The following is a 24,777-nucleotide window of genomic DNA, read 5'->3' on the forward strand; positions in this document are numbered from 1 at the left end:
CTTTGCCATCAGCATTACCCTGTTGTTTTCTTTGGATGCCCAAATTGATTCTATTGGCTTTGTTGTGATAAGGTCAGAAGTTAATGTAAATGTTGTGGCCCTGTGCATCGAGACAGTTTGCTGGGGGTCTCTGGCTCGGGCTCGGGCTCGGGTTTCCAAATTAAAACTTCCAACTTTACTATTCTTTTTGATGTGGCCGAAGGGTCTTTCCCTCTGATAAGCTCTGATCAAAGTAAACCGGCACCGGGGAGTCGATCTACGAGAGAGATATGCAACTCGGTAGGTAGCACATGGGATGGTGTCTGACCAAAAAACAAACAAATGTCTCTGAATGTTGCAAGTGTGACAGCTCACTTGGATTTCGGGTTCTTTATGCGAGACTTTTACATCCGCAAGAAGAAAAAAAATAAAGTTGTGGGCTTTAGATTTAAAAATTTAATTCTATTCTATTCGATTTTTTGCTTATAATTATTTTCTTTAGCTTCTTTATTGCTTATTATATAATCCTTATTTTTGCGAGATCCTGTTTGAAAAGCTATCTTTAAATGAAATTTCACATTTAAGTATACTCATAAAATATAAATTAATTTAAAAATGTCATTTAATTTTTATTGACAGGATAGGCATTATTTAATGAATTAGATTTGTACTATATGATTTATGGTTTTAATATGCATTTAATAATGGCAAATGTTTTAATATTTGTTGTTAAAAATAATTCTTTTTAAATTGCTCTAAAGAAACCTCTGAACCGGAGTTGAATTTAAAGAGTTAATTTCCACTTCGCTCATGCCAGACAACCACATACTATTGAAGCAGACTGTTGGTCGGTGGTTGGGGGAGTCAAACTGAGGCAGCTAACTGACAGCAATGCCGTGTCGATGTCGAAAGCATCCATTCTCCATTCAATCCGCCCGAAAAGCTCCATTCCGTTCCTGCGTCTTCCATCTCTCCCAACTGAACCATAAAAAGCAATGCCTGCTCCTCCTGCTGGATCTCGGGATCTCTGTCTCAGTGGTTGGCTGTGGCAAAGTTTTGTGCGTAACATGAAAAACTTCGATAAATTCACAGTTGAAACAATTACCATGAATTTTATCAAAAATGATACGCGCTGTTCGTATCCGACCATGCAGCAACAATATTTTTTAATGCACTTTGGGGGAAAATGAAACGCAAGAAGGATGCCGAGGCAGCTGCTCGGGATAAGGATCTGTGGGGTGGGGCTGGTGGCGGGGAAGCCCAGTGGAAGGCCAGGAAAAGCCAAGAGGAAAACCGAGGGAAATGCCTGACAGATAGACCAGGAGCCAGCGTGAAGTTGCCGGGATGCCGCTGCTGCTCCTCCGTAAAATGTAAGCGCAAAATTGCTTGAGAAAACTTTCTCAACTTTTCAGCTAATATTTGACTTTGGCAAAATAAGCAGACGATGTGGAAAAAACAACGCAGCGACATTGCATCGAATGGAAAAAATATATATTTTCTTAAACATTATGCGACGACATTTGCGCTGATGTGAAAGTATCTTAAGGATACCAAATTCCCCTTCATCACATTCCCTTACAGCATATGCAGGCCAACATTTCTTTTCGACATTTATGGCTGCTAAAAAAATTGAAAAAAAATAATCCTGAACCATATTTATGCCAGCAAAAAGTTTTTCGCCCTAAACGCTGCAATTGAAAATGAACATTAAAATTGATATTGGCCCGCAAGTCGGACAACTTTAATGGCTGTCAATTGCAGGCGAAAGTTTTCCCCTTCTCCGTTTTTATTTTATTTTATTTTTATTTTATTTTTATTTTATTTTTATTTTATTTTTATTTTATTTTTATTTTATTTTTATTTTATTTTTATTTTATTTGAATTTGTGTAAACTTAATATTTTGTTATTAGTTTTGCGAAAGTGTCCAATGGTTTTTGTTCCATTGCAAAAAGTCGCTGGCAGCGCAGGCAACTCAAATAGATTTTGAGTAGCTTTTCAGTTTGAGTCGACGTTAAATGAGAAAAGTTTCGCCGAGTGTTTGTTGCAGTTTTTCGTGTAAGTTGGCCGCTACTCCTTCGTGGCAGGTGAAGAGTCCTCTTCTCTGGCCTTGTTTTGCTTTTCCTCCTTGTCGTTTTGCCAGGCGTTAATGATCTTTAGGCCAACAGTTTAGCCTTTCTAGCCCTCCAAAAACCAGGCCTAAAGGAATTATAAACTAAATACAATAATCATAAAATAATTTTTAAATTTTGTAACATTTTTTAGATGATTTTTCGTAACTGGAGACCTCTCCCATTTTTCGTTTAGCAATTAGCACATGGTAAAAAATGTGAAGATTGAAATATGCCAGAGTGCTGGGCCATTCTTCAATTTCCACCCATAACTTCTCCAATTGGCACACTTTTCCTTGGGATCCATTTCACCATTTATAGGCCACCGCATCACACTCAGAACTCTCGGCACCGCCCAGTTTACTAATTTTAGTTTTGCAACTTGTTGTTGTCCAAAACGAACGGGCAAACATCCACATATATACACTCACACACCATAAATAAACCCCAGCGTCTGTGGAGACCGTAGAAACAACCAAAACTATGGGACGTGGGAAATCTACGGGTAGCAAAAACCAAGCCGAAAAAAAACCAAAAACAAGGGAAAACTCCGGGAAAAAATTTTTAAAAAATATAGAAAGAAATGGAGGAAAATTAAGAGCAAACAAAAAGGCAAGCGTCGCTCTGCCAGAGCCGAGCATATTGTATTGAGAGTTCGTTTTAATTAAAAGCAAAAGGAACGCCAAGAATGGCAGCGGCAGATTGCGGATTGAAAAAGGTTACTGCAGCGCTGAATTTATAAAAATGATTAAAAAAGTTGCAAAATGCAAAATGCGAAAGGCAGAACAAACAATCGCAAAAATTGCATAGAGCGGAAATAAATTTAAGCAGAAACCGAATTTGTCAGACAGCGCAAAATAGCAGCTCACAAAATGCTAAAAAAAAAAAGGAAAGTAAGGGTAAAAAATATAAGCGAAACAGGAGCATAAACAATGCATTGCGGAGTATTTGCATTGCGTATACGCCATGTAATAAATAAAAGAGGAAGTGGGAATGGAAATGGGATTGGGAATGGAAATGGACCAGGAGTGGCTGCTCCTTGAGCCCTTCTCGGCAACTTGGCACCGGCAAACAGTTTCCAACTGAATGGCTTTATATCCAACGACTAGGACTGCCTTTGCCACAGCTGCCAAGGATCTCTGGCCATCCTTGTGGAGTTGCCCTATGTTCCACCTCTCTAGAGTCACTTGATTCGCTTGTATCGGGTTGTATAAGCTGACAGGGGAATTTACATCTGTCTATGAAATCCTGTCTCTTCGCATCTTTAGCTGATGAGACAATACGTATTTTGTATTAGGGGTTTTTCCATTTTAATAACAGCCAAAAGTACTGCGATACTTAGCTTGTGTTTTGGTTTTACCATCCTGAAACATTGATTTCTTTTCTAAATCTTTTGGTTTTTGAGAAAGATTTAAATAATTTATTCATGTAATTTTAAGATATATTTATATTTTTATATTACCCCCGGTCTAGTTATATTTAAGCATTTATTTTTTTAAGGAAGTTACCCATTCGGTTCAGAAAAGTCTGCGCTTTTCTCCAGCTTCTCCATACCATCATCATCGTCATCTTCGTCTGCATTCAACTTGCAGCTCGTTTGTGCCAGTTTTGCTCGTTTACAGGCTTTTACCTGAAACTATTACCTACTTGCCGGCTAGCTCGGTCGATCCCGGCCACGCCCTCCTCTTTCCGCTGAACTTTCACCGCCCCTTTCCCTTTTTCCCTGACGAGTTTCCTTCTGCGCCTGCAATCAAGTGTCGACTCGCTGCATCTTATAGTTGCAAGTATGCAGTTTCTTTTTTTAGCTGCTGAGCATCTGCAGAAAAGTTGCTCATCTGATTACATATTTATTCGCAATTTATGCATAATGCTATAACAGTTCAGTTCACTCTGGACTGGCTTTAATCAGCGGGCAAGTAAGAGATAACCTTCCGGAATCGAAGGCATGCCAGAAAACAGGCGCCGGGCAATCCATCAAGTCGTATCATGCCCAAAAACTAAACCCCACCAATTCCCAAGTGTATAAAACTGTCAGGAACTAGCAAACACCGACTGCAGAGGGGAAAAAAATAACAAAATGAAACACTTTACCATCCGATACACCACGTTAAAGCCCCTGCTTTAAGACCCGCCAGCGAACTATCCGAGAAGCGCAAAAAAAGATGATGAATCTTTTGTTGTTCGCCCGCTCCGAAAGCCACTAAAAATGTTAACTAAAATACAGGGAGAATATATGGTTTCAGACGAACAAAAAAAAGGAAAAACCAAGGAAAGGGAAAGTAAATGTAACCAAGATGAAATGTGCAGAACTTCAGCAGCAGTAGCAATAACATGTTGAGCAAAAAATTATGATGGAAATGTTGGGCAGATGGAAATAGGACTCGGAAAAGTGGGGCAGACTTCGAGGGGCGGAGGTGGAGTTGCAGGGCATTGACAAGCACAAAATAGTCCTGGCAGTCCTGTGTGGCTCAGCATAAAACTAACAAGAAAATTTCGAGGCATGCATTCCATTCAGGGCGTAACGAATCATGTAACTGAGCTCTCGCTTCTCGTTTTCTTTAAAATTACGAAAACCAGAAGCAACTGTCGGAAACTAAATGAGAATTGGGAAGAGGAAATGCTTTTAGGCAAATGCTAATCAAACAAGATACTTTCTGAGAGACAGAAATTGTGGAGGCCCAAGGAAGTTTCGCATTACAAAATCTGTATTAAACCTGTACAAGGGTTTTTACCAATGTTCGACTAGCTTGCTTTTTACATGATGTTACATTTTTAAGATATTTTTAATAAAGCTTACTATTTTAAGGACTCGTAACCGATCCAGTTCGGCTTTACTACCGAACACTTACTGAATTAATGCATCATCAAAAAAGAAGACCGTACCACATGTCAATGTCAACGGCGATGACAGAGATAAATTCACCCAACACGGCGAGCAAGGAGATCTTTCACTTTGCCTGGCCGGTGAGGGCCATTAAAAATTTAAATTGGAAAATAGTCCCGAGCTTCTCTTTAAATTTCAAATTCTATTTATTTTTTTTTTGGGAATTTTATGTGCTGCTAGAGAGACTGAGCACAAATGGCGCCAAATTCCGTCCGACAATCAAGTAAATTCAAAGCAAATTGTCCGCACAATGGCCCAGCCCAAATGTTTGCCATGGAAGACCATCATGAATGTCCTCGAGGATACGGCAAGCCAACGGCCTAATGCTCATTATTTTGCGCTCGAGAAATTTCTGTCTCGTCACTAATTCATCATTGTTTCGGCACATTAAATCCTTGAACGTCAACGCATTCATTATCTCATCGCATGTGAGCCCAGTGCCCAGATCCCAGAGCCGAAAGCCGAATGCCGAAGGTTCTGAGCCAAATGCTCTGTTTTTGACCATCTCATCGCCGGGCTCACATGGTCCTTCTGTCCGACTGTCCTTATGTCGGTATGTCTGTCATCGAGGCTTCGTCGCCACGGCATGCTTGAGTGATATTAACTGACCGACAATCAGTCAAGGGCAACTGGAGCATCGGCGGCCAAAGCAAAGTTGGCCAAAAGAGGCTTAGGCCAGATTTTCGGCCATCGCGGGGACCGGATATGAGGTAAACCATTCAAGCGGCTGGCAAGTTAACCACGAATAGCCCAAGTCATTTTCACGGATATACAGATTTAACCCAGTGTTCACACACGTGGTTTAATTTTGGGTATAAGGGTCCATTAAGAAACATTTAAAAAGGCAGTGGACTTAAAAAAAAAATTAAGTAGACTAACAAAAATACAAATCTTAAGAATAATAGCATATTATAAACATTTTTTAGGGTCCAAAAATGATATTTAATTAATAAAACGAATATTTTAAAATATTATAATCAAAGGAACATAATTCAAAATATAAATGGCGTTGTCTTTTAAGTAGTAACTTCTTGAGTACAGTAAATTCTATACAAATAAATACACCACTTTTTTCTTACATTTTTCTATAAGGGGGTTAATAACCCCGTTCAAAGGATCTCTATGCGTCTCGCATGTTAATTGCTTCGCCAGGCTAATCGAATTTTTTGCCTGTCATTATGAGTAATGTGTTTGGGATGCGCACATAAAGCAATTTGTCGAGAAAATTGTGCCGAGTGGCAAATTGCTCTAAGCCCTCGGTAATTTAAACTATTCGGTTTATCCGACATACCGACATAAACAATAAAACCGTTTAAATGTAATCCACCGTTAAATCAGCCAAACCATATTAAAAAACGAAAATAATATGCCAACCCAACATAATCGCACATGTCATCTGGCCTTAATTTCGCATGCAAACAAAGCATGATTACAAATGGCCAACGAGCAACCAAAAAACATAAAACGAGATGGCAAAAAAAGGTTAAACGAAAGTATGCAAATATTTAAAATACCGCAAGTCAAATCACCTAGCGGTTTATTAAAATTGTGAACCCATTTCTATATTAATATTAGGAATTGTTCTTGGCATTTGGGAACCGCAAATAAAATGTATAGCAATGAAATATTAAAAATGCTTGTCAAGTAATGAAAATATTTTGAGTTGGTAAAAAAAAAATAATAAACAACAAATAATTCCGCGCAACATTAGCCAACTTTCACATTTTAATGCCAATGTCAAAATGCGTTTCGCAATGCTTTAATTTCATTATGTTGTTTGGAATGCAAACTGTGTCACGCAGATTAGTCATCGTTTCGCCTCCTTGGGGACCAAAATCATCACCATCCCGTAGTTGTCATGGCAATAAATTCAGGGTATCCGGCGGTGGCGCCAGAAAAAGTCATATTACATCGCTAATTTATGTAGCACATAAGTTAATTTCTGTTTGTCTGTTATTTGTTGTAATTAGCCGACGTTCAAGCCGTTGTCCCAGGGGCCATTAAAACTCCTCCCTGGCCGCCGGAAAAGCTCCAGGACATAAACAAACGAAAAACTGTTGCTTCCGCTGGCTGCGTGTGAAAAAATAGGAGAGAGATAGGTACTACTATATATATACGAACAGAGATGGCCGTAGTCCCGTAGTCCGGGCTAATTATTTTGTCGGTCAGCCAAAGTTCATAGTTCACATGCCACAAAAAGGCGGCAAAGGCACCGCCCACTCGTCGCTGGTCCGTTTGTATAATTTTTATTATCAGGCCAAGTAATATAAACTTAATTAATACCCACGTCGGCCGACGGGTCGGGCATTTGATTCATGGCCTGCATTTGCGGGGCCCGGCTTAAATGCAATAATGGATGTGGCGACGCGGAATAAAAATAAAAGTAAATGTATAAAAATGTACAAAGTACGACCGCAAAGTGTGAAGGCGTAAAGGTCGAGCCACGGGTCAGCTCCCAAAGTCGGGGCTTTAAGGACCCGTCGACCTTTTTGGCACCCCTGCCTTTGGAAAAGGGTTTTCTTCGCTACACTGTGAGGGTAAACTTTGTATGACAAATAATATGTTTCATTTATATATATATATTTAAAAAAAAATCACTTACATCTTTACTAAAAATATTAAAGGATATTTCCAACATATTTCACACTTTATACTACATTCACACCTCACCATTCGAGTAAAAAAACGATCAAAAAATCAATTTACAAACAATAAAATCCCCGCGGATAGCGAAACCAAATCTATTATTTTAAGTTTTTTCATGTGCAGGTCAATCTGCCCTTCCCCGAATCGAATCACCCATTTATCCGCCCGCGTGGCAAGCTCGCACTTATCAACAGCTTACCGAGTAATACCTATGGAATCGCTTCCCGCTCTGGATGCATTCAGTGATGGCAAAGAAGCTATATTCCAACTTTATTTTTTATAGAACTCCCATACCTTTCATAATGCATAATAAAAATATTTAATATTATTAGGACTTCTAAAAAGAAGTAATACTCTGTGTTATTGACAATAGTTTGTATAATATTATTATTATTATTATTATTATTATTATTATATATTATCTTTAAAATCGTATTGTTATATTCGTATTCTCAATGTTTAGGTTTTGGCACTATTTCTTACCATAACCATAAAGATAAGTTATGTATTTCTTGATACCCGATTTTATTTCCTTAATACTGAGTTGCACTGGTTGCCCTCTCGTTCCAGGAATGGCTCCCGTGCCCGCGGAGGGACTGCACCTGTCCAACCTCTCCGTTCCGCGCATTATCGACGTGGCCCAAAAGGCGAAGCTCTTCTGCAGCTACGCGATGGGCAATCGCACACTGAACTCCGTCAAATGGTATAAGGATGGCCTCGAGTTTTTCAGGTGAGCCAACCCCACAGCTGCGGCCGTAGAGCAAATAAAAACGATCCCTCCGTACCCCGAACTCCGAAACCCCAGCCCATAAAAATATTTTTCGGCATTCAGTTTGAAATAATAAAATGTCGCCAGGGAGCCCCGGAGATTGGGAGTTGCGAAATGTGCCGGCGCATTCATGCAGATTTTATGGCGCAAATTGAAAACGTCATGAAACTGCAACACTGTACGCAACAAAGTAAAGTCCCCCTGCCCAAAAAACAAAACAAAATAATGGGAAATAAAAACAAAATAATGGAAGTGGGCTGGGTCGCTTGAAAGTGTCGCAACTAATTTAAATGCTTAATTGAAATGGATTTTTATGGCCCGCCTGCAATTGCGGCCAGGTGACGCTGCCATATCGGGTCCAAATATGTGCGAAGAGGGCTTTTATTTAACTGGCTTAATTGTTGCACATTGCCGCATATACAACATATATCGCCGGAATGTGAGGAACCGGCGACCGTAGCCCAGATCCATGCTCTCCATCCGGGACTTAATCGAGCGTGAAATTTTTAACAAAGGTGTGTGTTTGGGCATTACAATTCTTTTTTAATGTTTTGGTTATTGATTTTTTAAAGCCAGCTACAAATATGGTGATGTCGGGCAGCGATAAAAAATTATTATTTATGCCAAATATCAGAACCATTTAACGGTTTATGGGCTTTGCCAAATGGTCGGGCACGCCCACTTTGGCAAAAACACTTGCATTTATAACACTCATAATCTGTTCCCGAAAAAAATGTAATTTTTATCTTTGTTTTTACTGAAATTTGTATTAAATGTTGGTTGCCTTTGTGTGAATACACTACTTGTTTTTATATTAAATATTATCAGGGAAAGGGAAATCCATAATATCCCCGATTATTTAACACTCAATAAATACAACAATTATACTAGATCAATGGTAATCCATAAAATTTACCACTTCTGTTTTTAAAGTTTAAAGAATCCCCCAATTTTACAGACATAAAAATTCGAAATTAAAATTGTAAATGTATTCCTAGAATTTTAATTTATTTCCTTATAGCTCAGTGCACTTTGCCAACCACGCCCACTGCAGCAAGGTTCAATGTAAATTTGAAGCATTTTGGCGACCACATTCGATTGGCATGCCCAGTTCCAAATTATTGTTTTTGACATATTCGCGAGGGGGCGTGGCAGTTCAGGCCAGTTGTAGCAGAAGGGGCGGATTCTGGGGATGGCTCCCCAGTAATTTACTGCCGTAGGCAGTTGGCTTTTATCAATTACGCTTTTGTGTGAACGTTTTGATTGTGCGGTCTGCACTCGGCTTCAATTATTCATGTGCATTTGACACTGCGGTTGCTTCCATCTGTAACAAAAAACGCCACAAAAGATACACGCATTTCGAGTGTAATTCTGAATTTGTTCGGCCGTGCTTTTCTATTTGTTAAATTAAGTGTTTACGGACAACAAATCGACATAACGACCCTTTTGGTATTTGCGCGCTCTAAGAAATCCTACAAAAGATAGCTCTTAATTGTGGTTTTTGTGATTAAATTTACAAAAACCACTTTTATTGAACTAGCATTCCCCTCCTCGACTTTGTCCGAGTATATGAAACTGTTTTTAGCAATGGTCGAAGAGATTTTAAACCACGTTTGTCTTCACAGAGTTATTTAAAAATGTACAAATATTAAAATAATTACATAGTTCTCATAAAATTCATTGGAAATACGAAAATTTCGAACATGAAAATAGGTTCAAAATTGGACCCTTGTTTAAAATAATAATATGAATGCAGATTATTAGACAATTGAAAAACAAATTCAATTAGGTATCAAGTTATGGAATCTAGAAGTGCAGTTTATGGTTTCCATTGGAAATACGGAAAAATCAAACATGAAAATCGGTTAAAATTTCGACCCCGGCCTAAAAGAATAATTTGAATGCAGAATTTAAGAAAATTTAACTACAAATTCAAAGAGGTATCCCACGTCAAAATCGGAAAAAAATTATTCAAGTTATGGAATCTAGAAGTGCAGTTTTGGGTTCCCATACCGAAAACCATTGGAAATACGGAAAAATCGATCATGAAAATGGGTTAAAATTTTGACCCTGGCCTATTAGTATAATTTGAATAAAGATTATTAGGGAATTCAACCACAAATTCAAAGAGGTATCCCACGTCGAAATCAGAATAAAATTACTCAAGTTATGGAGTCTAGAAGTGCAGTTTTGGGTTCCCATACTGAAAACCATTGGAAATACGGAAAAATCGAACATGAAAATGGGTTAAAATGTTGACCCTGGCTTAATAGAATAATTTGAATGCAGATTATAAGAAAATTCAACCACAAATTCAAAGAGGTATCCCACGTCGAGATTGGAATAAAATTACTCAAGTTATGGAATCTAGAAGTGCAATTTTTGGTTCCCATACTGAAAACCATTGGAAATACGGAAAAATCGAACATGAAAATCGGTTAAAATTTCGACCCCGGCCTAAAAGAATAATTTGAATGCAGATTATAAGAAAATTCAACCACAAATTTAAAGAGGTATCCCACGTCGAGATCGGAATAAAATTACTCAAGTTATTGAATCTAGAAGTGCAGTTTTTGGTTCCCATACTGAAAACCATTGGAAATACGGAAAAATCGAACATGAAAATCTGTTAAAATTTCGACCCCGGCCTAAAAGAATAATTTGAATGCAGAATTTAAGAAAATTTAACTACAAATTCAAAGAGGTATCCCACGTCAAAATCGGAAAAAAATTACTCAAGTTATGGAATCTAGAAGTGCAGTTTTTGGTTCCCATACTGAAAACCATTGGAAATACGGAAAAATCGAACATGAAAATCGGTTAAAATTTCGACCCCGGCCTAAAAGAATAATTTGAATGCAGATTATAAGAAAATTCAACCACAAATTTAAAGAGGTATCCCACGTCGAGATCGGAATAAAATTACTCAAGTTATGAAATCTAGAAGTGCAGTTTTGGGTTCCCATACCGAAAACCATTGGAAATACGGAAAAATCGAACATGAAAATGGGTTAAAATTTTGACCCTGGCCTATTAGTATAATTTGAATAAAGATTATTAGGGAATTCAACCACAAATTCAAAGAGGTATCCCACGTCGAAATCAGAATAAAATTACTCAAGTTATGGAATCTAGAAGTGCAGTTTTGGGTTCCCATACTGAAAACCATTGGAAATACGGACAAATCGAACATGAAAATGGGTTAAAATGTTGACCCTGGCTTAATAAAATAATTTGAATGCAGATTATAAGAAAATTCAACCACAAATTTAAAGAGGTATCCCACGTCGAGATCGGAACAAAATTACTCAAGTTATAAAATCTGAAAACCATTGGATATAAGGAAAAATCCAAAATGAAAATGGGTAAAACATTTGCCTGTCCCTTCAAAGAATTTTTAAAAATGAAAAATTTTTCAGAATACAACGACAAGCTCATAGAGGTTTCTTACTCTAAATACGAGTCCAATAACTCAAGTTATGGGATCTAGAAGTAAATGCACTTCAGCTTGCAGACAAAAAAAAATTGGCTTGTAAAATAATATTGCTGTTTAAATTTAACGAAACAATGCTCTTTTTGTCTATTGCTCAATACTAAAACACTTTAGTTTTAAATTTCCTTTAGATCATTTCTCAACACATTTCCGATTCGAAGCGATTCAAAACGATTTTCCCCAATCGCCACGCTAATTGCTGTAATCAAATGCAACATTCCCTGCATGCGTTCATACATATATGTATGAATGGAATTTGAATTCGTATTCGAATTTGAATTTTATTTGAGCTGTGAAGAGAATGCGGAGCCAAGTGGAACTGCATATTATTCATAATAAAATCGACAGCCCGGCCAAAAAGTGGATACAATTCGACGAGAGCTGCAGCTGTAGAAACTGAAATGGAAACCAAAAAATATTTCTTTTTTAGCATGATTCGCTCATCAATATTTCATGGTTTCGGTTTTGCGCAGCACTCGAACTCAAGCAGCAGTCTCTGTCTGCCGGTCTGTCTCTTTCTAACGCTGTGTTGCCTTCTCTTTCCTTGCAGATACTCGCCACTAACACCGCCGACAACAAATTGGTTCCCCGTTAAAGGTGTCACCATCGCCGACGGTTCGCCGCATTGCAATCAATTCATCTGCAACGTGGAGCTGGAGAAGCTCAGCGCCCACTCTTCGGGGCAATATAGGTGCGAGGTGTCCGGCGATGCGCCCGAGTTCAAGCTCATCGATCAGACGGCCAATATGACAGTCGGAGGTAGGTGCACAAACGACCCCCTACCCCCAAAAAGCGATCCAGAGCCCCTGGCTAGACACAGTAGGCAAGAACTCTTAAAGAGCCCAGTAGCCGTATTACCTATGCAGAACCTAGTTCCCACCTATAAGAGAGTTTTAGATACATTTAAAAATCGCAATGATATTTAAGAAACAAATTCCTATTTTAAACAACTGACCACATCCTAATTTTCTACCTAAAAGGACCCATAATTTTTCCAAAACACTCAAATCCTTTGAAACGAAATAATACAAGAATTATAAGTAAAGCAAAATCTTTAGAAGACGAATTTAATTTTTAAATATCCTACCGTAAAACAAAATGAAAGCTTAAAACTTATATTTAAGCTTTTCAATTAATTTAAGTTTAAATAAAAATCCGATTAAATAAGACCTTCCCTACAATATCTGATCAAAAACGAATACACAACACAACCCATTGTCCAATTCCCCTTTCTACCCACTGTGTAATTTTTGTAGCTGTCTTTGATTTATGTTTTGCAACAGAAAGACAACAAATTATGTGCAATTTCGCAAACACTTAATAAAATTATAAATGGTCCTTGCACGGCCACCAGATTTCGGGGTCGGGAGTTCGCCGCCTGAACTCCTTTCCATTTATCAATGCCACACCGGCGGAGTGTTTTCCGGGCGGATGGCGGAGGGAATCACACGGATTACCGGATACGGATAGATGGGTGGGGGGCAGTACGGTGCCGGAGGTTCTCGGGGTCGCGAACCTAGGGCAGTAGGCAGTTCAAAAGGGCGTAGCATAAACGCTGGAAAATTGTGACACGCGTCAGCCATTTGTATGAGTAATGATTGTTAATAAATCCCGACGTTCAGCCTGTGTACAGTGAACACCCCAACCGAAAGCCCCGCTGCGCCACCTGCCGTCCTAGCGAACAAATTCGACTCAATTGTGAGTTTTGTACGAATCAATTTATAATCTACAATGCGCGGTCGTTTGCCGTTGTCACGTGCTGGGCCTACCCAACAACAACCATGGCCAGAGGAATGGCGCAAAATACAACAAATATATCCCAGGACCAACTCGTTTGCGGCACTTGTAGTTGGGTTTGTTAACGTCATCGCCGCACCGCCGAACCACCGCTCCACCGAACCACCGAAAGCCGCTGGCAACGCATCGCCCACCATTTTGATTTCGCTTTGATTGGCAGCGTACATGACGATGATTCCGCCCAGCACCCAACACTCTGGGCTACACTGAAAAAATTACCAAATCTATAAGTTGTAAGACTGACTTTGATTATATCAAGACGTCATATATCAGATTATGAAGTTTTTGTTATTTGTATTTATTAGACCAAGCAAACAGCATACCAAAAGTGTGAACTAAAAATTAAACTTTACTTTTAAAACATATTTTAAAAAACTTCCTAACCATTTTAAGTTTTTCTTAAAATATTTTGAATTTATTAATCATTAAAGGTGTACCTAAAGTAATTTCACTTGAATTATTAATTTAAATCAGCTGTCGGAACTTTATGCAATGACATTTTGTCTTTCCGCTGTTGCACACTGTTTGTGTGGCGGCTTTCCGTTAGATAGTAAGCTGCCTACCGCTGATTTAAGTGGACTTGGTAATAGCCACTGGTTTAAAATATTTTAAAACATTCATTAGGGCTCAACAAAGTTTAAAATACTCTGTTTTTTTTGTAAATTTGAAAATTCAGCAACCTCTTATATATTTTCCAAGTGTAACAATGCCCCTTTTTGCCCCTTTTCTGCGGCTGATTGCGGCCAGGAGGAAGATCCGTCAGCCAGGCAGACAGTCAGTCAGAGTTTCGGTCGCTGGGCTGGCTCTACTTTGAAATTCAAATCAATTGATTTCGGTCCAAATGGAAATGGCCTGCTTATGTCTTTTGTTTCTAGTTTCTATGCGGCTCAAAATGATTTATTTGTCGCAATTTCGCCGCTCAGCGATTTGTCTCCTTTTTGGGGCAGGCAATACTTCTACATAGATGCTAACTGGATGATGGCCCGAGGCCTCGAGTGGGTTTTTGTATTTGCGTTCGGTTTTGTGGGCGTCTTATTTATTGACGTTACTTTAAGAGATATTGATTTGCATAATGCGCACTTAGGCATTTGTTTACGCGTAACAATCAAATTTGAATTCGCATTTTCGTATTTGTATTGCGTCTTTAATTGGATGTTTGGCAGAGGGCAGACTGTTTGTGTGCTCGCTATTTGCATGTCAATTTGACTTTTATCTATTCAGCGTACTTAAATAGACAAAGTAAGCCATGCTCAAGTGGTTGTACATGGAAATCCCAGTGGCTAGATTAAGTGCCAGTCTGCAGGACGGCTTACTGAAACGTGGATGGTTTTTCCCGCCGCCCCACGATTTTTCCCCTCACCTGATGGGTTTTCCCTTGCCGTTTGCCACAATACTGGATTCTCGATTATTAGTTGGCATTTATTTATGGCTTCCTGATTTTTAGTGATTGATTGGGAGTTGTGAAATGTTGAAATGAGTGCATCGGCAGAAGTGCACAGAATCAATTTATGGGCTTTTATGAAATGGAAATATTAATTGTTTTAAATTCCAAAAGGAATCTTTTATTATATATTACATTTTTTGTACCAATAAAATGTATCTACTAATTCATCACTTATTGGAAAAATAAAATTCTAAACATCTTTGTCAAACGTTATATATATACATATTAATAAATTTGCTTGTTTTAAAATATATGAATATTTTGGGTTCATGGTAACTTAATAATAATGATACATTTTTTAGTTGAGTTTATCTATAAGACTTTAAATGTAAGCTCCTTTAATGCCCTGAACTTTTCTGCTTCACAACATATGAAATTCAAATAAAACCTTTGCGAGATAATAAAAGGGAGAACAGACCATATAATCATAGTGGCTGCATTGTCCGACGAGCGATGAGTGCCTTTGGCATATGCCAGTGTCAGTGGCCAGTTGGTTTCGTCATTTTAATTTATATACATATAAACCCAGAGAATAAGCTGGACGACAAAAAAATATACAAAAATACAATGCCACCAGGGGCAAGAGCCAAAACAAAATAAAGCCAACCAGCCATGGCATCAAACTTCATCAACGAGATAGCGGCAAAGTTTAAAGTCCTCTTTGGGCGGAACAATGTGTCCGTGTGCGGGAAAAGCGGGAAAATGTGGGGAAAGTGTTCGGAAAAGTGTGGTTAAAGGGGGAATTGGATGCACGTAGTTTTAGCTGGTGTCGCCCGTTTTTTGTTTCAATGAAGGCGAAGCTGTTGACAGACCAACAATCGACTTGGGAATTTTGTCACTAAAGTGCCATCGCCATCGTAACCACCTTAAAAACTTTGTCACAACACCATCGGCCCGAGAGCTCTCGCTCGATTTTCAAACAGGACGCTTTGATGATGCCCAGAAACAGGACCAGGGTTACGGGGATACGGGGATCCACGGAAACACACGAGAACTGAGGAAAACAGGATCAAGCTCGGGGGTTCGAGGTTTGGTCTAAACTTTTGCCTGGCAAATATTTTGTCGCTTAGCTGCGTGCCGTGTGTCATCACACTGATTAACTTTGCCAAGTTTGCACAGCTCAGCAATGGGCCGGCAAATGCCAGGATACGCCGGGATACGCCCGGACATGCCAGGACATGCCGGTCCACACACTGACCATAAAACGGCAACTGAGCCGCACTTAATTACTTCGGAGATTTGCCGCATTTTTGGGTACAAGCTGATTACGTTTTTTTTTTACCTTTTCCACTGAAAGAAAGGACATTGATGAAAGTAAGGACACAGTTTCCATTTCTATGTATTTATTTATTAGAGAGTGGCTGAAATAAATGGCATACTTATCGCTTAAATAAATATTTAAAAGTAAAGTTGTCCATACTTGTTGAAACAAACTATTGAAAACAATGTCGTTTTTATGTTAAAAGCAATATCTAGTTATTATAAGCTATTTTAGAAAATATATATTCTGACATCGTTAGAACTTTTTAAATGCATAAAAGAATACCTTTTAAAACTATATTTTAAAGAACACAATTTATTTTAAAATATTTATTCTCTCTATATCGACCCACTTTTTGATGCTCCCCTCTGAGCTTTTGTTGTATTTTAATGCGGGGGCTTATCATTCGGGTTCAGTTTTCCCTTTAAACTAAACACACTCTGCAAAATGCTTACACCTGTCCAGACTGGAAATCCTCCACTTGTTTTTTTTTTGGCTCGTTTAGCTCCGTTTAGCATTCCAACAACACAATTTTTGCCCCCCAAAAACTGACTTTCCTTTGTTTTTTTTGGTTTTTGGCGGGGAGTTTCCCTCTCCACTGGGCGTGTGTATTTTTTCAATCTTGTTCCTGGTGGTTTACTAGTGCTTGGGTATACTACATTGCCATTTTTGGTTTATTTACCCTACTTGATTGCTTTGTTTTCGTTGAATTTTCATTTTTGCTGCTTTTGTTTCGCCCGCAATGCAAGTCACACAATTGGGGGCGGCAAAATGGGCAAATGGGCCAAGTGGGCGTGCCACCAGGCACAACATGGCCGCAATCATCAACTTCAACTCCGGATTCAGTTCGTCCGTCCGTCAGTCCCTCCCGCCCGTAAGTTGTACTTGAAACAGGTCAGAAACTTTCCACCAAAGTGGTTTGTATTAAGTCAATTAAAAAGTTTACAGTCCTGCTGACTGCCTGACTTCTGATGCCAAGCCCCTCTCCATCCCCCCTGATTTCCACCCCTCGCCGTCCATTGTCTCTCGAGGCCTTGGAGGTCCTTAGCATATTTCACAAATTTTCCACAACAGCATTCATTCGGATGCGGGATTTGTTGCCTTTGCGGTAATGGGGCGGCGGTGGGAAAACGGGGGACCTTCGCCATAAACTAAATTACGCTTGTTTTCATCAAAAAACTTTGTCCTAGGCAATTATTTGTTAAGATTAATTAACACTTCAAATAAATATTTGGTGTTGGCGTGTCGGTAATTGTCTAAGTGCCTTACTTTACCATATAGCAGCCATTTCTACGTAAACTAAGCTCGGATTTCGGTTCTAATTGGGATAAGTTTGGTGCCCAAATGGCATTATGCATTTGCCGACAGAGTTTTAAGCCAAAAATGTACTTTTACCAACGGGGAACTAAAATGAAACTTTATGCACTTTTGGCAAATGGCAAATCGGTGGCCTTTAATTCCTATTGGATTAAATAGAATAATGGTTTAAACTTTCATTGTTTAGCCTTTTAAAATAATTTTTGTTTTATTTATAATAAAAATGCTTCATTTCTTTTGAATTCATTTCAGTGCTACCCAAATTTGATCCCTTTATCTCAGGAGTGCGACATGCCTATAAATATCACGACTATCTGGTGGCCAACTGCAGCTCAGAAATGTCCAGTCCAATGGCCAAGTTAATGTGGTATATTAACAATAAAACGGTAAGGAAAGAAATATTAGGAAAAAAGTTCTTAAAACATAAAGGAAGTAATTATTATTTATAAATAATAAAGATAAATTTTCTCTTGACATTAACAATATCAATATATTTTGAAATCAATATCTATCTTATTATTATCGAAATTAAAAAATTCGAATACAAAATTGCCAACCAAAAATTCTCAAATCTGCTTAATATTCCGCAAGAGAATATATGTCTTTTGAATTATTTCGAGTGCATTAGTGCGACTTCATTCTCTATTTGAGCCGCATGTTAGCCAGTCAGTCAGTAAGCCCTTTCTGTTCATCGAACTTGTCCAAATGTTGACAAAGAACTGGGACAGAGGACCGGCTGAAAGTCACGCCCGCATGTGGTGCACAATTCGGCTTTTAAGCCCACCGCTCTCCGCTCTTCATTCCCATTTCCATTTCCATTTCCGTTTCCGTTTGCTTCCGGCCACAGGCACCTGGGCACAGTTTGCAGCCGCAAATCAACGAAGTCTCACGCAACGCCGACGGCTTTCACCTGTTCGCCAGCCACCTGCAGTTGCGCCTCCACCTGGACGACCCGCGGTTCATCAGCAAGAGCGAGATGCTGGAGCTCCGGTGCACGGCGGACATCATGGGACTGGCGGCGGTGCGGAGGGAGAGCCGGGTGAGGACCACCATCCTGGCGCTCAAGGATGCCGGCACCAAGCAGCGGCTCACCGAGAACGGATCCTGCATCACCGGCCAACCAGGTGAGTTGGACCTCGGTTATATTCATAAATAGCTGCAAGTTTCTCTATCGGTTCGGTGGTTTCTAAAATAAAATTTTAAAAAATAACATTAATATAACTTATTGAATTAAATCATTTTATTGCTTATTATGGACACGAGGTCGGTCCAAAATTATTTGCATGTTATTTATGACCTCTTCTCATAATATTCCAACGAAATCCAAATTTTTAGTATTTGTTTACTTTTATCAAACAAATTTTAGCTGAGAAAAACACTCTATTTTGTACGACCACCCCAATGCTTGGATAATGCCGTTAAATAAATATTTAAATAAATTTTTTATTTTTAATGTACTTTGCTGTAACGTATTTTTTTTATTCTTAGCTTCTTTGGCCGCTTGGCTCCTGAGCCTTGTCCACATTCTGCGCTGGCACGGCTCCCAGAGTTAGTGGCTGGCATTGACGGGCGCTCTATTTGTGGCCTAAGTTTCCAGGATCTAAGGACCCAAGTCTCCCAGTGCACACACTCTAAAATAAGCCAAATTAAAAATGAGACAGAAACGGGCACCAAATAAATTGGGTGATTCGCACCATTTCGAGCCAAATGAAAAGTTAACAAGCCAAGGCAGCAACAGTTGAATTTGTATATAGTGGAAATCGAATTAGTCTAGGTCCGCGCAGGAAGCCCAGCCATTTCCTACATAAGTGTAATGCAACCTTTGTTTTATGTGTGAACAAGCCATCGGAAATGCGAAACCGAGAAAATCAACAACACAGAAGGAAAACTATGAAATATAAATTAAAATATAGGTATCTAAACGTAAAATTTGCTACCAAATACGATTATATGTCAGAATTATTTCAATAGTGAAGGTAAATTCGAATATCAACAAATTTACACATGAATATTTGAGCACAGAAAAAGGAACACACACAATCAATGGCAAGTAAACTTAATTATTGTATGTGAATTGTTAATTGTATTAAAAGATGTATGGGAAATAAATAAATACGAATAAAAAAGACTACATGAAAAGGGTTTTTTTGAAGTTTCAATTGGGACCAAAAATATGTTACATTTGCAAATATTATTTTTGAGAAAAAAATTTGTATTGCTTACTCAAATAAAGTACATTTAAACTACGATTTATATATATTTATTGGGCTCCTGGCAACAGCTTTATAAAGTGGTTCCCTGGGCCTCGGAAATCGTTCCCTGTAACGCAGGCCCAAACTACCCAAGTGGATCTCAGATGGAAAGGCATCCCACACGGAATAGAAGTCGAAATAATCATTATTGTTTTTCATTTCCACAGCACATCTTTTGCAGCAGTTTTTACGTTCCTTAGGAAGAGTCCAGCAGCTCAAAAGGAAGGCAAACGCCATCGACAGACGAATAAGATTCAAATATTGGGGTAAATTAGAATTTTCTCTATAAGCTAATAACTTTTGTATTAGACAACTGGATGTGTCCCAAGCCACTGCGATCGAAAGATAAACCACAACTATATGAAGGATTATAATTCCTATTATATGTCTCATTGCGATATTATGCTGAATTCTGATCTTGCGAAGTGGTCCAACTTGAAGGAGATAATTGTGGATGGCAGCAGAAAATATTACTGAACTTGGGTCTGGATCCTGACAGCTCAAAGGCTGCCACAGAACTCGGCGAATATGAATCATTTCCAAAAATAAAAGTATACTAAAGCAAAATAACTTGCAAAATAAAGAACGCCATTGCATTTTAAATTATTGAAGACACTGGAAATTTGAACGATCGAAAATCAATTGTTTGAAAATGGGGAATGAAAAGAAAAAGCCAACTTAAATGGAAATGGAAATAAAGTATTCTGATCAGTTCCCTTTTCAATTGCAAGTAATTTTGGTAATTTTCAAAAATTAAATAAACTGCTTTAGAATTTATAGACCTGACAAGCTATGAGTATTTGCTGTCGGAGCTCTTTTTAACTTATTAAATTAGTATTCCTTAATCTTTAAAGTGTTCTCCGCTTCCTGGAAATCTACCGAAGGCCTTTCTCGGGCTGGGACAAAAAAAATCTCAACTCGAATACCTTACCTAATCTGAATTCCGCAAAACCCAATGGGGATTGCTGGAGAAAAAAACGCTTATGCCCCACATTTCCTTTCCTCAAGTCGTTTACCTAACTTATGGCAAACAGATACAAACAAACAAAAACACAGTAAAAATGAAAGGAAAATGCCAACAACGAAAAATTCGATTTAGCATCCCCCAGAAAATAAATATAAAACCAAACACTTTACAGGGCAGTGAAAAATATTCAACGCATTAGGGAAAATCCGGTCTAAAATATGCAATGGCCAATGGCCGCCGCAGGTAAAAATGTCAGCCGACAAAAAATCAGTAGCAAAAATAACAAGAACAAAAAAACTGTCAGGCATTGACCGAAAATTATGCATAAAATTGCCTTGGGCAACGGGAAAATAACCAAAAAAAAAATTGGAGCAAACAAAGATAAGTTCCGCCGTCTGTTGGCCTGGGCTCGACTTGAGTTTTAGCTCCGGACCCGGATACGGCTGTGAACCCCGCCACCCCTCCCACAATTTGCCGCGGGCCCATTAAATGACGGAAGTAAATAAGCTTGACAAATTTCCACTCATCATTTTTGCATTAATTCTGCCTCCTTTTTTGGCCAGACCGACAACCAAACAGCCAAGAGACACGGGCACTGCACAAAAAAATGTCCTTTGATTAATCAAAAAATTTACCACATCTAGTGGAATGGGATAAAACAACAACAGGGAAAGCAAAAGCAAAATAAAAAAAGAAAACCCAACAAATTGCCAAAGAGGCGCCGCCGGTGCTCGGAGGGATTTTTTGAGTCCAGGACGAGGCGCCAAAGCAAAAACCCTACTCATGGAAGGGAAACTCGAAGCAGTTGCTCGGCAAGCTGCACTCGAAAAAATTCCAAATGAATAAACTAAATTATAAAATTAATTCTAGGTACATGAATCTGTGCAATGGGTAGTATTTCTCGAAAAGCTATTAACAAATGCAAATTATTTTTAAATTCAATAATACAACATTCATCTAATTATATTTTGAAAATTGTTTTTTTTTTTTAATTTGATTTGGTTTTAGTAATAAACAAACTAATATTTGCTAATGAACTTCAACTAATGCGAACATAAAAAAGAAATAGGCTGTTCATATTCGTAATGCCACCTGAACATTGGTTAAAATTTCGTAAATTGTTAGATCACACAATTTCCTTATCAAATTAATATTAGTAATACAAAATTTTTTCGAGTGCTCAAGGTCTTCAGCTCCAGAATTCACAGATAGAGATGGCAACAAACGAAGATTTCACAGATTTTTGCACGCGATTTGTCAGCCCGACATTTCCGGCGACACCACCATCACCCTGGGAGGGAATTGGATTTGAGGTGTTTTTATATTTTCACTTCTTAGTCCTGTATTTCTCGGAAGCCGCAAAACGAGCGACAGTCCAAGTTGATTTAGTAAGTCACGTGGCCGCGTAACTGTAAATTGCCTCATCCGGAGTTTTCCGTTCAGGTGTGGGTTCCGTTTTTCAAGTCGTGTGCCACAAAGTGTCACCGTGGCTATGCTTCGTTTTTACTTTACTTGCTTTTCCCATCGTTTTCTTTCCCCAGTCAAATATATTTCCCCCGAATTTCAACAAAAAAGTACACAATTTTGACCGCAGGCTCTGCCAGAACACGTACAAACGGCACAAAATTGTATTTTGGGATGAGAGGAGATAAAAGTCATCCCAAAGAGCTCTCTTCTTAGTTTAATCCCTTTCATACTCAACCAAATATTTAAAAAAAATTCCATTTTTAACTCTATAACTAGAGGTCAGAAGAGTACTTAAACATTACTAGTAATTGCAAAATTTTGAGCGAATTATCGGTTAGAAGATTGAATAAATTTTTGGAAGCAGCTATTACCCAAAAAAAATATACAGACGAAATACGATGGGATTTTTGTATTTTGTATTTTGAAGGCAAATATAAACAACTGCGATAAGAACATTATACATACTTTTTTACTTAAAAGCTTCACGAAATTTGATTTAAGCAAGAACAACAAATGCTGAACGCTTATCTGTGTCATCCGAAGTCTTCATAATTTCAAGTATGTATAATGCTCTCCCAGGCAGTCAACTTTCCCAGTCTACTGTAAGCGATCCACCAACATGGTTCACAACCCGAAACAATTATTGCTGATAGCGATAGCGATTGTCTCTTTTTTAAATGGCCATTAGGGTGCAAATATTCTGGGTCTCTTTCCCAGTCTGAGTCCCTCGCATTTGATCATCCAAATGTCGGCGGCCAAAGTTCTGGCGGAGAAGGGTCATAATGTGACATGGTCACGGCACTTAAACCCGTGGTGACTCACAGTAACATAACCCTGATCCAGGTGCCACTTTCCCAGGAGGAAAAACAGGAAATGAGCGACACAATTGGAAAGATGTCACAGTCCGACAACAGCAACGTGGCTTTATCCCTACTCCGGATGTCGGATCAGATGGACTTTATGGCCCGGAAGAACGCAGAAACCCTTATGAACGATCGAGTTCAGGATCTGTACTTGAACAAAGACAATAAATTCGACCTGGTTCTCTCTGGATACTTTATGAACGAATTCCAGATTGGCTTCGCCAAGAAAGTCCCATCCAACCCAATGTCCCTGGTGGAGTAGAAATTGGAGCTATTCAAATTAAGGACAAACCGGATCCGCTACCACAAAATATTGAGGAGTTTCTGGGCAATGCCACCGACGGAGCAATTCTCCTCTCCCTGGGTTCCAATGTTCAGGGAAGCCACCTTAAACCAGATACGGTTGTCAAGATGTTCAACGTCCTCTCGAAACTGAAGCAAAGGGTCATCTGGAAGTGGGAGGATCTGGAGAAGTCACCAGGAAAGTCGGACAACATTCTCTACTCCAAGAGACGATATCCTGGCCCATCCGAAAATTAAGCTGTTCATCAATCACGCCGGAAAAGGTGGAATTACTGAAGCCCAGTACCATGGAAAGCCAATGCTTTCTCTGCCGGTATTTGCAGACCAGCCACGTAATGCAAATAGCATGGTTAAAAAGGGCCTTGGCCTCACTCTGAGCCTCCTTACTCTGGAGGAGCAGCCTTTCCGAGATGCAATCCTTGAGATATTGTCGAACCCTCAGTATGCCCAAAAGGTGGGCTCGTTCTCCTCCCTCTATCGGGATCGCCCCATGACTGTTTTAATGGACGGAATACGTCATCCGACACCATGGAGCTCCTCACCTGCTGAGTCCATTGGTGCACATGAGTTTCATAGCAGCCAATAATATCGATATCTATATCCTATTTTCTGTTACACTAGTTACTGTTATAGTTATTTTTAAGATGCTGATTCAATTAATTTACATAAAGTTTATCTCGAAGCCAAAATCGGAAAAAAAGGAGTGAAATAGTTAATAAGCTTCTAAACAATTTTTGTTCATACGATATAAAAATAACTTTTACTTCGTTGAAGATAAATAAAATTAGAAACAAACAAAAATAATGCTTAAGCATTAACCACTTTTTTTTTTCTTAGTGAAAATGTGGGTGAACTTCAGTATATTTAAATTTCACAATAAAGGTACACATTAATACAAACACGTCTAGATCAGTTCGACTATATAAATATATATATATATATATATATATATATATATATATATATATGTATAAATACAACATTTTGATAAAGAACTCAAAACCGTAGTCATAAAAAAATAGGGGTTTTATAAGTTGCAAAAATTTTGCGATACTGCTATCAGCCGAAATCAAACCATGATAATACTAGAAGCGAACGGTTCCCGTTTTAGAAGGCCCAAGATTACAATAATGTTTAGCGCGATAAGGAATACAAAAAAATTTCACGAAATATCTGAAATCGGTTGTGAAATGGTTTTGTTTGGTGCAACCTAGCACAACAATCGC

General features: G+C 38.7%; 1 protein-coding gene and 1 pseudogene across 3 annotated transcripts in view; both read left to right on the top strand.

Annotated features, from left to right (window-relative positions):
• Positions 1-19,819, top strand: part of LOC119552935 — a 43,863-nt gene extending 24,044 nt beyond the window's left edge. For all 3 annotated transcript variants that reach the window (XM_037862889.1, XM_037862899.1, XM_037862909.1), the window contains exons 3-7: positions 8,189-8,348; positions 12,431-12,639; positions 17,952-18,085; positions 18,547-18,823; positions 19,188-19,819. In XM_037862889.1, the coding sequence (XP_037718817.1) occupies positions 8,189-8,348; positions 12,431-12,639; positions 17,952-18,085; positions 18,547-18,823; positions 19,188-19,252 (845 nt within the window). In that variant the 3' untranslated portion in view covers positions 19,253-19,819. The remainder of the gene's footprint in view (positions 1-8,188; positions 8,349-12,430; positions 12,640-17,951; positions 18,086-18,546; positions 18,824-19,187) is intronic.
• Positions 19,820-23,004: 3,185 nt separating this feature from the next.
• Positions 23,005-24,258, top strand: LOC119552119 (annotated as a pseudogene).
• Positions 24,259-24,777: the final 519 nt, after the last annotated feature.

The sequence above is a fragment of the Drosophila subpulchrella genome, chromosome 3R (genome assembly GCF_014743375.2).
Source record: "Drosophila subpulchrella strain 33 F10 #4 breed RU33 chromosome 3R, RU_Dsub_v1.1 Primary Assembly, whole genome shotgun sequence".
NCBI classification, from domain to species: Eukaryota; Metazoa; Arthropoda; class Insecta; order Diptera; family Drosophilidae; genus Drosophila; species Drosophila subpulchrella.